We start from the raw sequence: 14,491 nt of genomic DNA, 5'->3' as shown, positions 1-14,491 counted from the left end.
TGTGGCTCAAGTGGTAGAGCGCTAGCCTTGAGCTGAAGAGCTGAGGGACAGCGCCCAGGCCCAGAGTTCAGGCCCCACGACCGGACCAAAAAAAAAAAAAAAAAAGAAATGTTATCATACTAGAACACTGAATAGTTCTCAGTGTTGTACCTGTGATTGTTATCAGGAGTTTTCAAATCATCTGATTAATCCTTAAAGAACTTTTCCAATAATTAAGGTCAAGTTAAGCCAACTAAAGTTTGTAGTAGTTTTTTTAACACAAGTAACTGAAACATTCATCAATGGAATAACACACATCCTATTTTTAATGCTTTTTGTGTTGCCTACTTACTATATTTTTGAAAGTTGGTTTTGCTTTTTTTTGTTGATATAAATTTACTCCTTTTTTTCCTTTGGAAACTCACCTTGAAAATTAAGTATATTCAATCTTCAATCAGTTAAGTTGAGGAAATTAGCTGGGTGCTGGTGGCTCATGCCTATAATCTTAGCTACTAAGGAAGTTGAGATCTGAGGATCATGGTTCAAGGCCAGCCTGGACTGGAAAGTCCAAGAGACTCTTATCTCCAATAAACCACCAGAAAACTAGACGTGCAGCTGTGGCTCAAGTAGTAGAAGGCTAGTCTTGAGCTAAAGAGCTAAGGGCTGAGTTCAAGCCCCACAACTGACCAAAAAAAAAAAAAAGGAAATTAGCATGTATTTGCCTTTCTCCAACTTTCTATTCTCAGCTACCTATTTATTATTTGGATTATCAATTTGGGCAGGGTATGGTGGTCCATGCCTATACTCCCTTCCAGACATTCAGGAGGCAGAGGTAAGAGGAACACAACCTAAAGCTAGTTTGGGAAAAATCCTGTGATCATCTCTGAAAAATAAAGTAGAAAGGTGCCTAGATCAAGTGTTAGAACACTTACCTGGCAAGCCTAAGGCCTAGAGTTTAATCCTCAGTATGGCCAAAATGAAAAAAATATTATAAATCCCAAGTAAACTTACAGATGCACATCACAATATCCCCCTACACTTTCTAGTGTGTTGGGGTTTGCTTTATTTTTTTTAATTATTTTTGGTGGTAGAAGAGTTTGAACTCAGGGCTGAGTGGTAGAGTGCTTGCCTAGCATACATGAAGCCCTGGGTTTGATTCCTCAGTACTACATAAACAGAAGAAGCCAGGGGTGTTGCTGTGGCTTAAATGGTTAGAGTGCTAGCCTTGAGCAAAAGAAGCTCCTCAGTTCAAGCCCCAAGACTAGCAAAAAAAGAAAAAGAAAAGAGTTTGCACTCAGGGCCTTACATGCTAGGCAGTTCCTCTACAACTTAAGCCTCCAGCCTTTTTCAGTTCATTTTTCAAATAGGGTCTCTTGTTTTAAGCATGGGCTTATCTAGATCTCCAGCCTCCTATTCATGACTACCCTGTAATTGTGATTAAAAAAAAAAAAAGCACAAACTACTGCATTATTTTTATTGGCTGATTCAGGATCTCACAGACATTTTGCACAGACTGATCTCAAACCTCTTTCCTAATCTCCACCTTCTGAGTAGCTAGGCCTGAGCTATCCCCCCCTTCTGCTACCTTTTTATTTTTGGGTGCTGGCCTTGGGCTTGAACTCAGGGGCTGGACTCTATCCCTGGGCTTCACTTTTCTTTTCTTTGCCAGTCCTGGGGCTTCAACTCAGGGCCTGAACACTGTCCATGAGCTATATACTCAACCACATAGTATGTCCTTTAAACTCAAATTTAAGAGCTATTTTTTGGATATATAATTCTCTATATACATATTATTCCATTTTCAATCACATTTTGGTTATTAAATAGTTCAATAATAGAGCCAGATGCCGGTTACTCAGGTAATCCTAGCTACTCAGGAGGCTGAGATCTGAGGATTGTGGGAAGTTAGCCCCAGGAAGGAAACTCCAATAAACTACTCAGAAAAAGCCATAAGTGGCATGGTGGCTCAAATAGTAGAGTGCTTGCCTTAAGCACAAGAAGCTCAGAGACAGCAACCAGGCCCAGAGTTCAAGCCCCAGGACCAAAAAATACCCAATACTAAAGCCAAGCACCAGTGGCTCACCATCTGTAATCCTAGTTACTCAGATTCCTATTTGAAGCCAGGCCAGGCAGAAAGTCCATGAGATGCTTTATTAACAATAAATTACCCCCTAAAAAGGTCTGAATTGGAGGTTTGGCTTTAGCCTTGAGCAAAAAAGGTCAGAGACAGTGCTTAGTCCCTGAGAGCAAGCCCTAGGACTGGCCCATGCATGAGTGCACATGTGTACATGCGTGCACGTGTGCGCACGCACACACAGGCATACACACACAGTTTAAATAAAATGGTTAATTTTTATGTCTCCCTTTTCATCTTAAAGAGTGAATGCCACCTCTGTATATTCTCTGAATTTTCTAGTCCCTTGATCTATATCCACACTTCCCAATTTGGCTGCCATTGATTCTACTGATTCTAGAATATGGCCTCCTTTCTCAAAGTTTGTAACCTACTTTTTAGTCATTTATTAGCCATAAGCTGTTACAAAGTGAAAACTCCCTTAGCTTTCTGCCTTAGACATAATTATTACTATTTCAGATATTTCTACTCATAACTGAGCCCTTTTACAGGGATTCAGATGATTACACTTTTATCACTAGAGCATTTACCTAATATAAGAGGCCCTAGGTTTGATTCCCAGCAATGTAATACATCACTACCATATCTTTTTTTTTTATTTTTTTTTTTGTTGGTCATGGGGCTTGAACTCTGGGCCTGGGCGCTGTCCCTCAGCTCTTCAGCTCAAGGCGAGCGCTCTACCACTTGAGCTACAGTGCCACTTCCGGTTTTCTGGTGGTTTATTGGAGATAGGAGTCTCATGGTCTCTCCTGCCCGGGCTGGCTTTGAACCGTGATCCTCAGATCTCAGCCTCCTGAGTAGCTAGGATTACAGGCGTGAGCCACCAGCGCCCGGCTACCATATCTTTTTTGTATCAGTTTGTAGTCTCAATCACAAATACTTAAAACAAATATTTAAAAATATTATTTTCTCTTTGTTCACTCACCCACATTTTTATATAAATACTCTATGTACATGTACATGTGAACTATACTTAAACTCTCTAAAAAGGTTTGTTTCCTTCTGAACAGTTGTCTGTAATCCTAGCTACTCAGGAAGCCGAGATCTGAAGTATCACAGATCAAGGCAGAAGAGTCTTCAAGGAGCTGGGAATGTGGCTTAGTGATAGAGTGCTTGCCTAGCATACATGAAGCCCTGGGTTCTATTAATAGTAAATGAAATTGTTGCCAAATCCTTTACTTGTTGGTTCAAAATCTTAGTGCACAGATTAGCAGCATCCATCATTTTCTTCTACTCCAAGATATCTGAAGTTTTACACAAGTGATTGAGGTACATAATTACAAGAATTCTTACACACAAATAATCTGAGGATAGGAACTAGATGAAGAGAATGTGAAACATCAGGCCCACTCACCCAACTACTGATCAACAGAAGGGAATTAGGGAGGGAGAGAGAGGTTACTAAGTGGTGAACATACTAACACAGCATGGGTAAAACCATGGGTTTAATACCTCTGCACTAGAGTAATAACAACAACAGCAAAATCAGATAATGGGTTCCAGATTTGTCCGGCTCACTAAGGTATAAAAGCCAGCAGAGTTGATACACTGAAGTTTTCTCTTCTGCCATGGCTCTAAGACAGAATAGTTTTTTTTTATCAGTTATGTCAAGGCCACATACTTATTTTAGAATAAATGGAAATAAGAATGGTTATGGTCAAGGACGTGAAAAAAATTCATTTCTAACTGGATTTAGTGGGCATACTCCTGGAATCCCAGCACTTAGGACACTTAGGCAGGAAGATTCCAAGGTCAAGGCCAGCCTGATCTACAAAGTCAGAACCTCTTTGAAACCAAAAAGACAAAGGGGGCTGGGACGGTGGCTCAGTGGTAGAGCGCATGCCTTGCATGCCAGAGGCCCTAGGTTCAATTCCTCAGCACCACATAAGCAAAAAGAAAAAAGCTGTGGCTCAATTGGTAGAGCGCTAGCCTTGAGCTGAAAAGCTGAGGGACAGCGCCCAGGCCCAGAGTTCAGGCCCCATGACCGGACCAAAAAAAAACAAAAAAACAAACCAAAAAGACAAAGAAAATTTTGTTAACAGTTCAAACTGTTAATGGGGGTTTATCTTTTTTTTTTTTTGTGGGTCATGGGGCTTGAACTCTGTGCCTGGGCACTGTCCCTCAATTTTTCAGCTCAAGGCTAGCGCTCTACCATTTAAGCCACAGCATCACTTCCAGCTTTTTTGAGTAGTTTATTGGAGATATGAGTTTCATGGACTTTCCTGCCTGGGCTGGCTTCAAACTGCGATCCTCAGACCTCAGCCTCCTGAGTAGCTAGGATTATAGGTGTGAAGCACTGGTGCTTGGCTTAATACCACATATTTTTAGCCCAGGAAAAGGCGAAAATTGGACATTGTAAGTATGGTTTTAACTCAGTGTACACTGCATTTTTTAAGAGGGGGTGTCGGTCTTGGGGCTTGAACTCCAGGCCTGGGCACAGTCCCTCAGCTCTTCAGCTCAAGGCTAGGACTCTACTACTTGAGCCATAACTCCGGTTTTCTGGTGGTTTATTGGAGATAAGAGTCTCTTGGGCGCTAGGAAGGTGGCTCAGTGGTAGAGTACTTGCCTTGCATGAGGCCCTGGGTTTGATTACTCAGCACCTCATAAGCAGATAAAGCCAGAGTGGTGCTGTGGCTCAAGTAGTAGAGCCCTAGCCTTGAGCTTAGGAGCTGAAGGGCAGCGCCCAGGCCCAGAGTTCAGGCCCCAGGACCAAAAAAAAAAGGCTCTTGGACTTTCCTGCCCAGGCTGGCATTGAACCATGATCCTTGGATCTCAGCCCCCTTAGTAGCTAGGATTACAGGCGTGAGCCACCAGCACCTAGTGCGTTTATCTTTTAAAAACAACATTCAGAACAAGAACTATACAGATCCAAGTTGTCACTTAAAATCATTACCTCTAGGTCTGTATGCTTTTGTAGTTCTTGTATCATGGTCATGGTCTTATTCAAAGTAGTACAAATGCGGCTCTTAGTCTCTTTCTGCTCAACAACGACTGGCTTAAAACGTGCATATAAGGTTTGATATCGAGACTTTAAGGCTGTCAATTCCTTTAAAAGTGTAACTGGATTTTTCTACATAAGGAAAAAAAAGTACAGGTTAAACAATGAAATGGAAAATTTAAACATCTTTTTACAAATTAAATTTTACAACACATCCTATATTCCATTTAATTGAACTTCGATATGTGACTATATGACAGAATTTGAGAACTGGGGAAAAAGTGTAAGACAACGTTCTTAATATTCAGGATTTTATAGCCTAGGTACAGGAATAATACAAACACACACACACATACAAACATACGTTATATACACACAGAGACAAGTATTAAACAATGGTTTGGATCTATAACATTTGAAGGGGTAGAAGAGAGATAATGAAGAGTAATAGAGTAAATAAGATCAAAGTATTATTACATACATGTATGGAAATGTCACAGTAAAAAACCCATAATACAACTGATGTACACTAATAAAAAAAAAAAGCTGAGCTCCAATGGCTCATGCCTGTAATCCTAGCTACTCAGGAGGCTGAGATCTGAGGATCACAGTTCAAAGCCTCAAAGCCAGCCCAGGCAGGAAAAGTCCATGAGACTCTTATCGCCAATAAACCACTCAGAACTCAGAAGTGGCGCTGTGGCTCAAGTGGTAGAGCGCTTGCCTCAAGCTAAAGAGCTGAGGGACAGCGCCCAGGCCCAGAGTACAAGCCCCATGACTTAACCACCAGAAAACCAGAAGTGGCACTGTGGCTCAAAGTGGTAGCCTTGAGCAAAAGAGCTCAGGGACAGCAACTAATCCCTAGGTTTAAGTCCTACAACTGACCGCCCCCTCAAGAAAAATGGATACAGCCCAGTCATTAATTACACAATATTTCTAAATAAAAGGTATAGCTTGAGTGGTAGAGGAAAAAGCCAAGTGAGAGTATGAAGCCCTGGGTTCAAACCTCAGTGCCTGCACATGTATAATTAAGGGAAAAAACTCTAGAAAGTTAATACTTAATCATAGTTATCCTCTATTACATTAAAATTATTTGGGCTGGGAAGTTGGCTCAGTGGTAGAGTACTTGCCTTGCATGCAGAAGGCCCTGGGTTAGATTCCTCAGCACCACATAAGCAGAAAAAAAAAGCCGGAAGTGGCGCTGTGGCTCAAATGGTAGAGCGCTAGCCTTGAGGTGAAGAACTGAGGGATAGCGCTCAGACTCAGAGTTCAGGCCCTACCACAGGAACCAATATTTATAGTATGTATACATATATGTGTATATAGTATGTGTACATATGTATATGCAGTGTATATATGTATACATATATGTATATGTATATGTGTATATATATATATATATATATATATAAAACCAGAATTTATTTTTAGAAATTTTCCAGTTAAAAAGCTTTTTTATTTTTCGTATTACCTTGCCTGCTGAATCAGGGTGATTAGCCTTGATTTCATATTCCAGCCTGTACTGAATGTAATCCAGGTCAGAATCAGCTTTCTGGAACTAAAAGTCAGCACAAGTAATTATGTTATAAACCAAATGGTATATTAGTAAACATATTCTTTTCTTTCTCCTCACTTTTATTTGTTGAGACAAGGTCTCACTATGTAGTTCAGACTAACCTAGAATTCTGTGTAAACCAAGGGTAGCTTCAAACTCAATGACACTCCTGCTTCAGCTTCCTGAGTCTGGGACTACTGGCATGACCTAACCCATGCCCACCAAGTCTTTGCACATTTTCTAATATTTACATGTCATGATAAAAATTCATTTTGAAAATGTGAAAATGAAAAAGTATGTGAATCATTGATACCAGAGCATTGGCTCTATTAAGAATTTTCAAACTATTTCACTTGATAGTGGCCCATACCTATAATCCTACCTACTCAGGAAACTGAGATCAAGAGTTTCATAGTTCCAGGCTAACCTGGGAAACAAGTTTGCTAGACCCCTAAATATCAACAGAAAAGGCTGGGCATGGTGATAAGCACTTGTTATCTCAGCCACCATAGGAAGCATAAATAGGAAGATTGTGGTCCAGGCTGACCTGGACAAAAACTGAGACCCTAACTCAAAAATAACCAAAGCAAGGCTGGGAAAGGTGGCTCAGTGGTAGTGCTTGCCTTGCATGCATGAGGCTCTGGGTTCAATTCCTCAGCACCACATAAGCAGAAAAAGCCAGAAAGTGGCCCTGTGGCTCAAGTGGTAGAGAGCTAGCCTTGAGCTGAAGAGCTGAGGGACAGGGCCCACGCCCAGAGTTCAGGCCCCATGACCTCAGGCCCCATGACCGACAAAAATAAATAAATAAACAAACAAATAAATAACCAAAGCAAAAAGGTCTGGAGACTAGAGAGCCCACCTAGCAAGCACAAAGCCCTGAGTTCAAATTCCAGCACTATTAAAAAATAAAATTCAACAGGGCAACAGTGGCTCACACCTGTAATCCTCGCTACTCAGGAAGCTGAGATCTCAGGGTCATGGTTCCAAGCCAGCCCAAGCAGAAAGCTCCCTGAGACTCTTTTATCTCTAATCAAGTACTCAAAAAAGCCAGAAGTGGTGCTGAAGCTTAAATGGTAGAGCACTGGCCTTGAGCAAAAGAAGCTCAAGGATGGGGCCCAGGTCCAGATTTCAAGCCCTGGGACCAGAGGGAAAAGAAAAGTCAGACAGGGTGGCTTAATCCTAGTTACAATACTGTCAGATTCTATTGCTATGAAAATTTAGAAAACTGGAAAGAACAGAGGTTGCCAGAAGACTGGGAGAGAAGCAATTGACAACAGAGCAAAAATGAACATTTTAATTTGATGGAGATGTTCTGTATGCTGGCTGTGGACATGGCCACATGACCAAAATACATATTTGCCAAATCTCATCAAACTCAAACTCTACACTTACATTGAATAGGTTTTATTTTATGTAAATAAAACTCATTACCAAAAAAAAATTCATACTTTAAATCTCATTATTACAAAATAAGCTTTATTTCAAAAAAAATTATAAATTTTTTTTTGGGGGGGGAGAGGTTGGTCATGGGGCTTGAACTCTGGGCCTGAGCGGTGTCCCTCAGCTCTTCAGCTCAAGGCTAGTGTGCTACACTTGGAGCCACAGCGCCACTTCTGTTTTCTGATGGTTTATTGGAGGTAAGAGTTTCACAGCCTTTTCCTGACCTGGCTTACGATCCTCAGATCTCAGTCTCCTGAGTAGCTAGGATTACAGGCGTGAGCCATGAGCACCTGGCTACAAAAAAAAATTTTTTTTTTTGGTCGGTCATGGGGCTTGAACTCTGGGCTTGGGCGCTGTCCCTGCGCTCTTCAACTCAAAGCCAGCGCTCTACTGCTTGAGCTACAAAGCCATTTACGGTTTTTTAGTGGTTTATTGGAGATAAGAGTCTCATGGACTTTCCTGCCTGGGCTGGCTTTGAACCATGATCCTCAGATCTCAGCCTCCTGAGTACTAGGATTACAGGCATGAGCCACCAGTGCCCGGCTACAAAAATACCTGGCAAGTTGCCATCTTAAATATATGGCAGCAATTATTTGTGTCACTTACTAATTCAAAAAACTTTAGTAAATAAAACCTGAGTTACCAGAAATTTTCCAAATGCATTGTAGAAAGAAGCAAATTACAAAGTATTACTCATTTAGACAAACCAAACTTTAGATATTATATGTATTTCCTAAGTTTGTTTCACAACGTAGTACAGTAGCAGAGTTTTTTGTTGCTGCTGTTTGTTTTGTGTGCCAGTTCTGGGGCTTGAACTCAGGGCCTAGGCACTGACTCTGAACTTTTTTTGCTCAAGGCTAGTGCTGTAACAGTTGAGCCACAGCTCTATTTCTGGCTTTGGTGGTTAATTAGAGACAAGAATCTAACAAACTTTCTTGCATAAAAGCTGGCTTCAGGGCTGGGAAGGTGGCTCAGTGGTAAAGTGCTTGCCTTGCATGCATGAGGCCCTGGGTTTGATTCCTTAGCACCACAAAAGCGAAAAAAGCCAGAAGTGGCGCTGTCACTCAAGTGGTAGAGCGCTAGCCTTGAGCTGAAGAGCTGAGGGACAGCACCCAGACCCAGAGTTCAGGCCCCATGACCAGCAAAAAAAAAAAAAAAAAGCTGGCTTCAAACAACAATCTTAGCCTCCTGAGTAAGTAGGATTACAAACATGAGCCTTCAGTACCCGGCTTAAGTTATAACTTTCTCAAACATATCTGTAATAAAATTATACCATTTTCAACAAATTATTGACGTACTGAACAAAGATGTAAGGCAAGAATCACAAATCTGGTGTGCACCCTGCTTTCAGATGCTTTGACAATACTATTGCACTGCTAGCTGTAAAGTACAGTAGTGCAATAAAGTCAGAGCATTCGTTAGCAGCAATAAGGACGAAAGCAACAGAAAAGCATCCTGGTCATCTGAAGTGAAAACAACTGGGTTGCCATTTTAGTCAGAGAACATCCAAAACCTAAAACCATTTATATCAATGTTTATTTTTAAGCATAAGACTTAAAAATATCGAAACGATTGTTCCTTTACAGAAACATGCATAAATGTAAAGAAAATTTGGAAATATGCTCTATATCTTAGTAGTAATTAACATGGATATTAATAATACCTTAGGATTGGTATTAACAAAACCAATTATAATTACCACTAAGGTTAGGCTATGAAAAATATTTCTGTTCTTTGCTGAGATAAATTGTTAATTATTCTTTTCCAAAACAATTGATGGATTACCTGCCATGTAAAACAAGTCCTTTGGATAAAAGTGTCAAAAATAAGTGAAAAGTAATAAATTTCTCAGAGACAGTGCCCAGGCCCAGAGTTCAAGCCCCAGAACTGGCAAAAAAAAAAAACAAAAACAAAAAGGAGAATCTGAAGAGCAGTTTTAATATATAGTCAACATAAAGCAGTAGTGCTAAAAAAAAACCACAATAAAAATTTCTAATAGATTTTTTTTAATCCAGTAAAGGGAGGAGACAGCTACCAGTAATATACTAATTCACTGGAAGTTTGGCTAAAGTAGTAGAGTGAAAGCCAAAAGCAAGGAAGCCAGTTAAGAGCATGAAGCCCTGAGTTTAAACCCCAGTACTCAACCCATAGGAAGAAAGAAAGGAAAAGTAGGGAAGGAAGGAAGGAAGGAAGCTAGGAAGGAAGGAAGGAAAGAACGGGAGGGAGTGAGGGAGGGAGGGTTTTTTTTCCTTTCAGTAAATCATTTGATGTCATGAAAAGACAAACACTAGTATGTTATTTCTAGTCACCCTGAGACTGCATCTGTGAAATGCAGTATGGATAGGGAATTTTATTTTACCAAAACCAGAAGACTGTCACATGCAAATTTCATCTAGTCCAACATTTTCCTCAACCTTACAGGCTCATTCCCTTTATCTGTAGGGGTTACTCACAGGGGAGAAAAACAAACAAAACCCCAGTATTCACATCATATTTAGCAATATGGTTTGTCTTGAATAAAAACACAACTATTCCATTAGGCCAGTAATGCCCCTTGGTCATATTGCTACTTCTATATATGATATGTATATCAATTATACATTTATATGTATAAACCAGCTAGGCACCAATGGCTCATACCTGTGATCCTAGTTACTCCAGGAGGCTGAGATCTGCGGATCTAGGTTTAAAATCAACCCAGGCAGTAAAATCCATGACACTCTTCTCTCCAATTAAAAAAAAAAAAAGCCACTAGTGGTGCTGTGGCTCAAGTCCTAGCCTTGAGCAAAAGAACAGCGCCCCAGGACCAGGAGGGAAAAAAATCTTTCTTTTCTTCCTCTCTTCAGAAAGAAAATTTAAAACTACCATCATAATTTTATTAGTAGTAGTATTAGTTGTTGTATTATGCTGTAAGAGTGATTGACCCCAGAGCCTTGTGCAAACTACCGAGTTCATACTACACATAAACATTTAAGTCTAGCTAACTCATAACTTTCTAAAACAAACTTTTCTTAGATGTGTACATAATTGTTTCTCTTGTAGAAATAGGATCTAAAGAAATCTGGCAAGATATAAACCCTATTGGAATGCATAGATAAGCTTAAAAATTAAACAGCTGACTAGGAGGAAAAAAATCTGTTAAAGGCAAAATCAACATTAGTTAACATCTAACAGATAGATGGGAAGAAAAGCTGTGGCTCAAAGTGGCAGAGCACTAGCCTTGACCAAAAGAGCTCAGGGACAGAGCCCAGGCCCTGAATTCAAACTCCACCACTGACAAAACAAGAACAAAAAACCTAACAGATGGAAATACGTGTATCTCAAGGAAGAAATAGAGAAATGGACAAGATATAGGCTTTACATTTATGCCTCTTGACAGAATCAAACTACAAAAACTCCTTGTGTATCTCTAAAACACAATACCAAAAAAAGCGCTCAGTCTTTGTTTTGTTTTGGTCGGTCGTGGGGCTTGAACGCTGGGCCTGGGCACCGTCCCTTTGCTCTTCAGCTCAAGGCGAACGCTCTACCGCTTGAGCCACAGATGTTCCTGCCCAGGCTGGCTTTGAACCGCGATCCTCAGATCTCAGCCTCTTGAGTAGCTAGGATTACAGGCGTGAGCCACCGGCGCCGGGCTTGCGCTCAATCTTTTAATATTCATTATTGCAGCTTTGAAAAGTTGCAGAAAATTACTCTTCCTTCCCATCCGTATCTCTCCACCAACGCAATCCGCATACTCCCACCACAAAGAAAATTTTAACTGAAAGCATTAGAAGCAGTTGAAACCCCTCCAAATCAAATAAATTTATCTAGAGAGGTACTTCAATCCAGAAGAAACACACCAGAAGAAAATAAAAGATAAACGAAGGTCTTACACATTTTTAGTGTGAGTGGGGGATTGGGATAGTGCTCAACATCTTCCAGGTTCACCACGTGTCCCTAAAAAGCATAAGTTACACCCCCCCCCCCAAGCTTCATCAGGAAGAGAGCAGCCCAGGCACAAGAATAACTAAACACTTCACACCAGAGAACGGCAGGGGGTAGGAGGAGGACGAGTGGCAGATGGAAAAGCAACAAGTTTTCCGAGTTCTCAATTTAATCTGGTTCCTTTTCCCTCACCAAGGAAAACAAACGGCAGAGAGGGTCAAAGCGGTCTTCCTACAAATTCAGGATTTGTAAGGAAGCCAACGCAATCTGAAAAACAGACTTGATAGTGTGAAAAGCAAAAGGCTGTAGACTGAACAAGGGAGCTAAGAAAAAGCGCGGGCGATCGAACTGCGGCAACAGATGGGAGGGAGAGACGAATACAGAGGACCGGGGAGGGGACCCGCGCTTTCTCCCCCCACCTCCACCCCCACCCCCTGACCGGGGCGGGGGAGGCTTGCACTTAGAAGTGGGGGCGGGGTTCCTGGCCGGCCCCCATCCCGCTCGTGCTCCCGATCCCCAGGGCTCACTCCTCACCCAAGGCTGGCCTCCTCCGCACTCAAAACAGAGCTAGGTGCAACCTGAACCCCTAGCAAGTTGCACACGACCACCTCGCTCAACCCGAAAGGTTTTCTCCCTGCCCCCCCAACTCTGTCCCCCCCCAGGCTTAGTCCCACACCCCATCCTCCATTCCTCTCCCCACCCCACCCCCACTTTCCTATAATGAACGACTTCTCCCTTTCCCGCGGTCACATTTTCTGTGTGTGTGCAAATAAATAAAACGCTATTTGCACCAGGCGAAGCTCCCAGAGGAAAGGAAAAGTGAAGGCAAGGAACTACAAAGGGCCGGCAGCCTCAACATCTCCCGCCATTTCCCTCCCGAGTTTCCCGGATGTAACCCCTGCTTTCCCCGCAGCGGTTAAGAGACCCGGCGGTGGCGGCTCCCTTCGACGCAGAATGGAACGTGATTCTGACCCAGTCTCTACCACCCAGAGTTTCTAGCGACTCCAAATTGCTCCCCATTTCCGAGGCAACTATAGAAAAATTAACAACCCAATAGGCCGCCTTCACTCTGAACTCACCATGAGTTCCAGCTTATCGACCTCCGCCTCCATGTTGAATAGTTCACATTCCTCAGACCGCGGCCCCGCTTAAGCTGCAAGCCGTACTAGCACTGAGGGTCTCTATTGGACAGCTGTCACTCAACGTCTCGCACTCATTGGTTCCTCCGTTCCATCTGCGCCCGCCCATTGGCGATTGGGTAACGCCCCTCTTTATGAAACACATTTTTCTGTTGGGCAAAGACACAAAACGCCGTAGGAGGATTGGCTGCTGGGAAAATGCCTTTTTTCTATTGGCTGCAATCCTCTCTACTTTCCATTTCATAGTTCGGGCTCGGCAGAGAGGAGCTTATGATTGGTGCAATCCGAAGAATAACCAACCAATGACACAAAAGCTTCCACCGACTAGTTGAGGGACTTGACACACCTTCTTTCCTTGTCGGCTTTTCCTACTCTTTTCTCCCGCCTTCTTCATATTCGTAACAGAAGCGCCTCAGCCATGATTGGCTTTACGTGATGCGATTTCAGCGAATCATAAGCTAAGTTGTGCACCTGCGCTATCTGGAGAGCGAATCATGTGGGGACCGGGTCTATGATTGGTCTCTCCATGACAAGGACTTAATTTTGAATTTTTCTTTATGGCGTGGAAGAGGCCACTACTCGGACTTCATCTAATCCCCGGGCCTTTAGACTAGTAAGTGCAGAGATGTTTCTTTCTTTGTTACCTGGGTTCCTGTGGTCCGTAGCAGGACTTGTTGCTGCTCCGAGTCTTACAGTGTAAGATGGGGAATCTAGTTTGGGCTTGGAATGTAGGTGGGGCAGAAAGTGAGATGTTTGAAACTACAGAAGTGTTCCGCCTGGCTCCGTCCAAACGAGAGTTTTATTTAATTAACACTCCCCAAAATATGTTTTGTAACGAAGCATCTGCCTTTCCGTTAGATCACTCTTTCCTTGCTATGAAAATAGGTCCACAGTCCAGGGACATTGCCATCACTTAGTGGCTTGTTCTAATCAAACTTACTAAATGCATCTTAATGAGATCATCTCCTCTGTAATTCTTATGTACATTAAAGTTTAAGACGATATCTTTCTTTCTTTCTTTCTTTTTCTTTCTTTCTCTCTCTCTCTCTCTCTTTCTTTCTTTCTTTCTTTTTTGTCAGTCATAGGGCCTGAACTCTGGGCCTGGGCGCTGTCCCTCAGCTCTTCAGCTCAAGGCTAGAGCTCTACCATTTGAGCCACAGCGCCACTTCCAGCTTTTTCTGCATATGTGGTGCTGAGGAATCGAACCCACGGCTCATGCATGCAAGGCAAGCACTCTACCACTGAGCCACCTTCCCAGCCCAAGACGGTACATTTCTTTTTTTTTATTATTGTGAAGATACTATACAGAGGGTTACAGTTACATGAGTGAGGTAATGAGTACACTTCCTCTTGAACATTGTTATCCCCTCCATTGTTTTCCCCCT

At 42.2% G+C, this 14,491-nt stretch overlaps 2 protein-coding genes across 2 annotated transcripts in view; one reads left to right on the top strand and one right to left on the bottom strand.

The window, feature by feature from the left end:
• Positions 1–13,131, bottom strand: part of Ska2 (spindle and kinetochore associated complex subunit 2) — a 21,613-nt gene extending 8,482 nt beyond the window's left edge. The window contains exons 1-3 of the mRNA XM_013013479.1: positions 13,047–13,131; positions 6,520–6,606; positions 5,007–5,183 (exon numbers count right to left, since the gene is read on the bottom strand). Of these exons, the coding sequence (XP_012868933.1) occupies positions 5,007–5,183; positions 6,520–6,606; positions 13,047–13,079 (297 nt within the window). The 5' untranslated portion in view covers positions 13,080–13,131. The remainder of the gene's footprint in view (positions 1–5,006; positions 5,184–6,519; positions 6,607–13,046) is intronic.
• A 553-nt stretch (positions 13,132–13,684) lies between these two features.
• Prr11 (proline rich 11) overlaps positions 13,685–14,491 on the top strand; it is a 20,946-nt gene continuing 20,139 nt past the window's right edge. The window contains exon 1 of the mRNA XM_013013090.1: positions 13,685–13,719. The gene's annotated coding sequence lies outside the window, so the exon portion shown is untranslated. The remainder of the gene's footprint in view (positions 13,720–14,491) is intronic.

This window comes from Dipodomys ordii, unplaced genomic scaffold (genome assembly GCF_000151885.1).
Source record: "Dipodomys ordii isolate 6190 unplaced genomic scaffold, Dord_2.0 Scaffold19, whole genome shotgun sequence".
Taxonomy (NCBI): domain Eukaryota; kingdom Metazoa; phylum Chordata; class Mammalia; order Rodentia; family Heteromyidae; genus Dipodomys; species Dipodomys ordii.
This window is presented reverse-complemented; position numbering and strand designations above follow the sequence as displayed.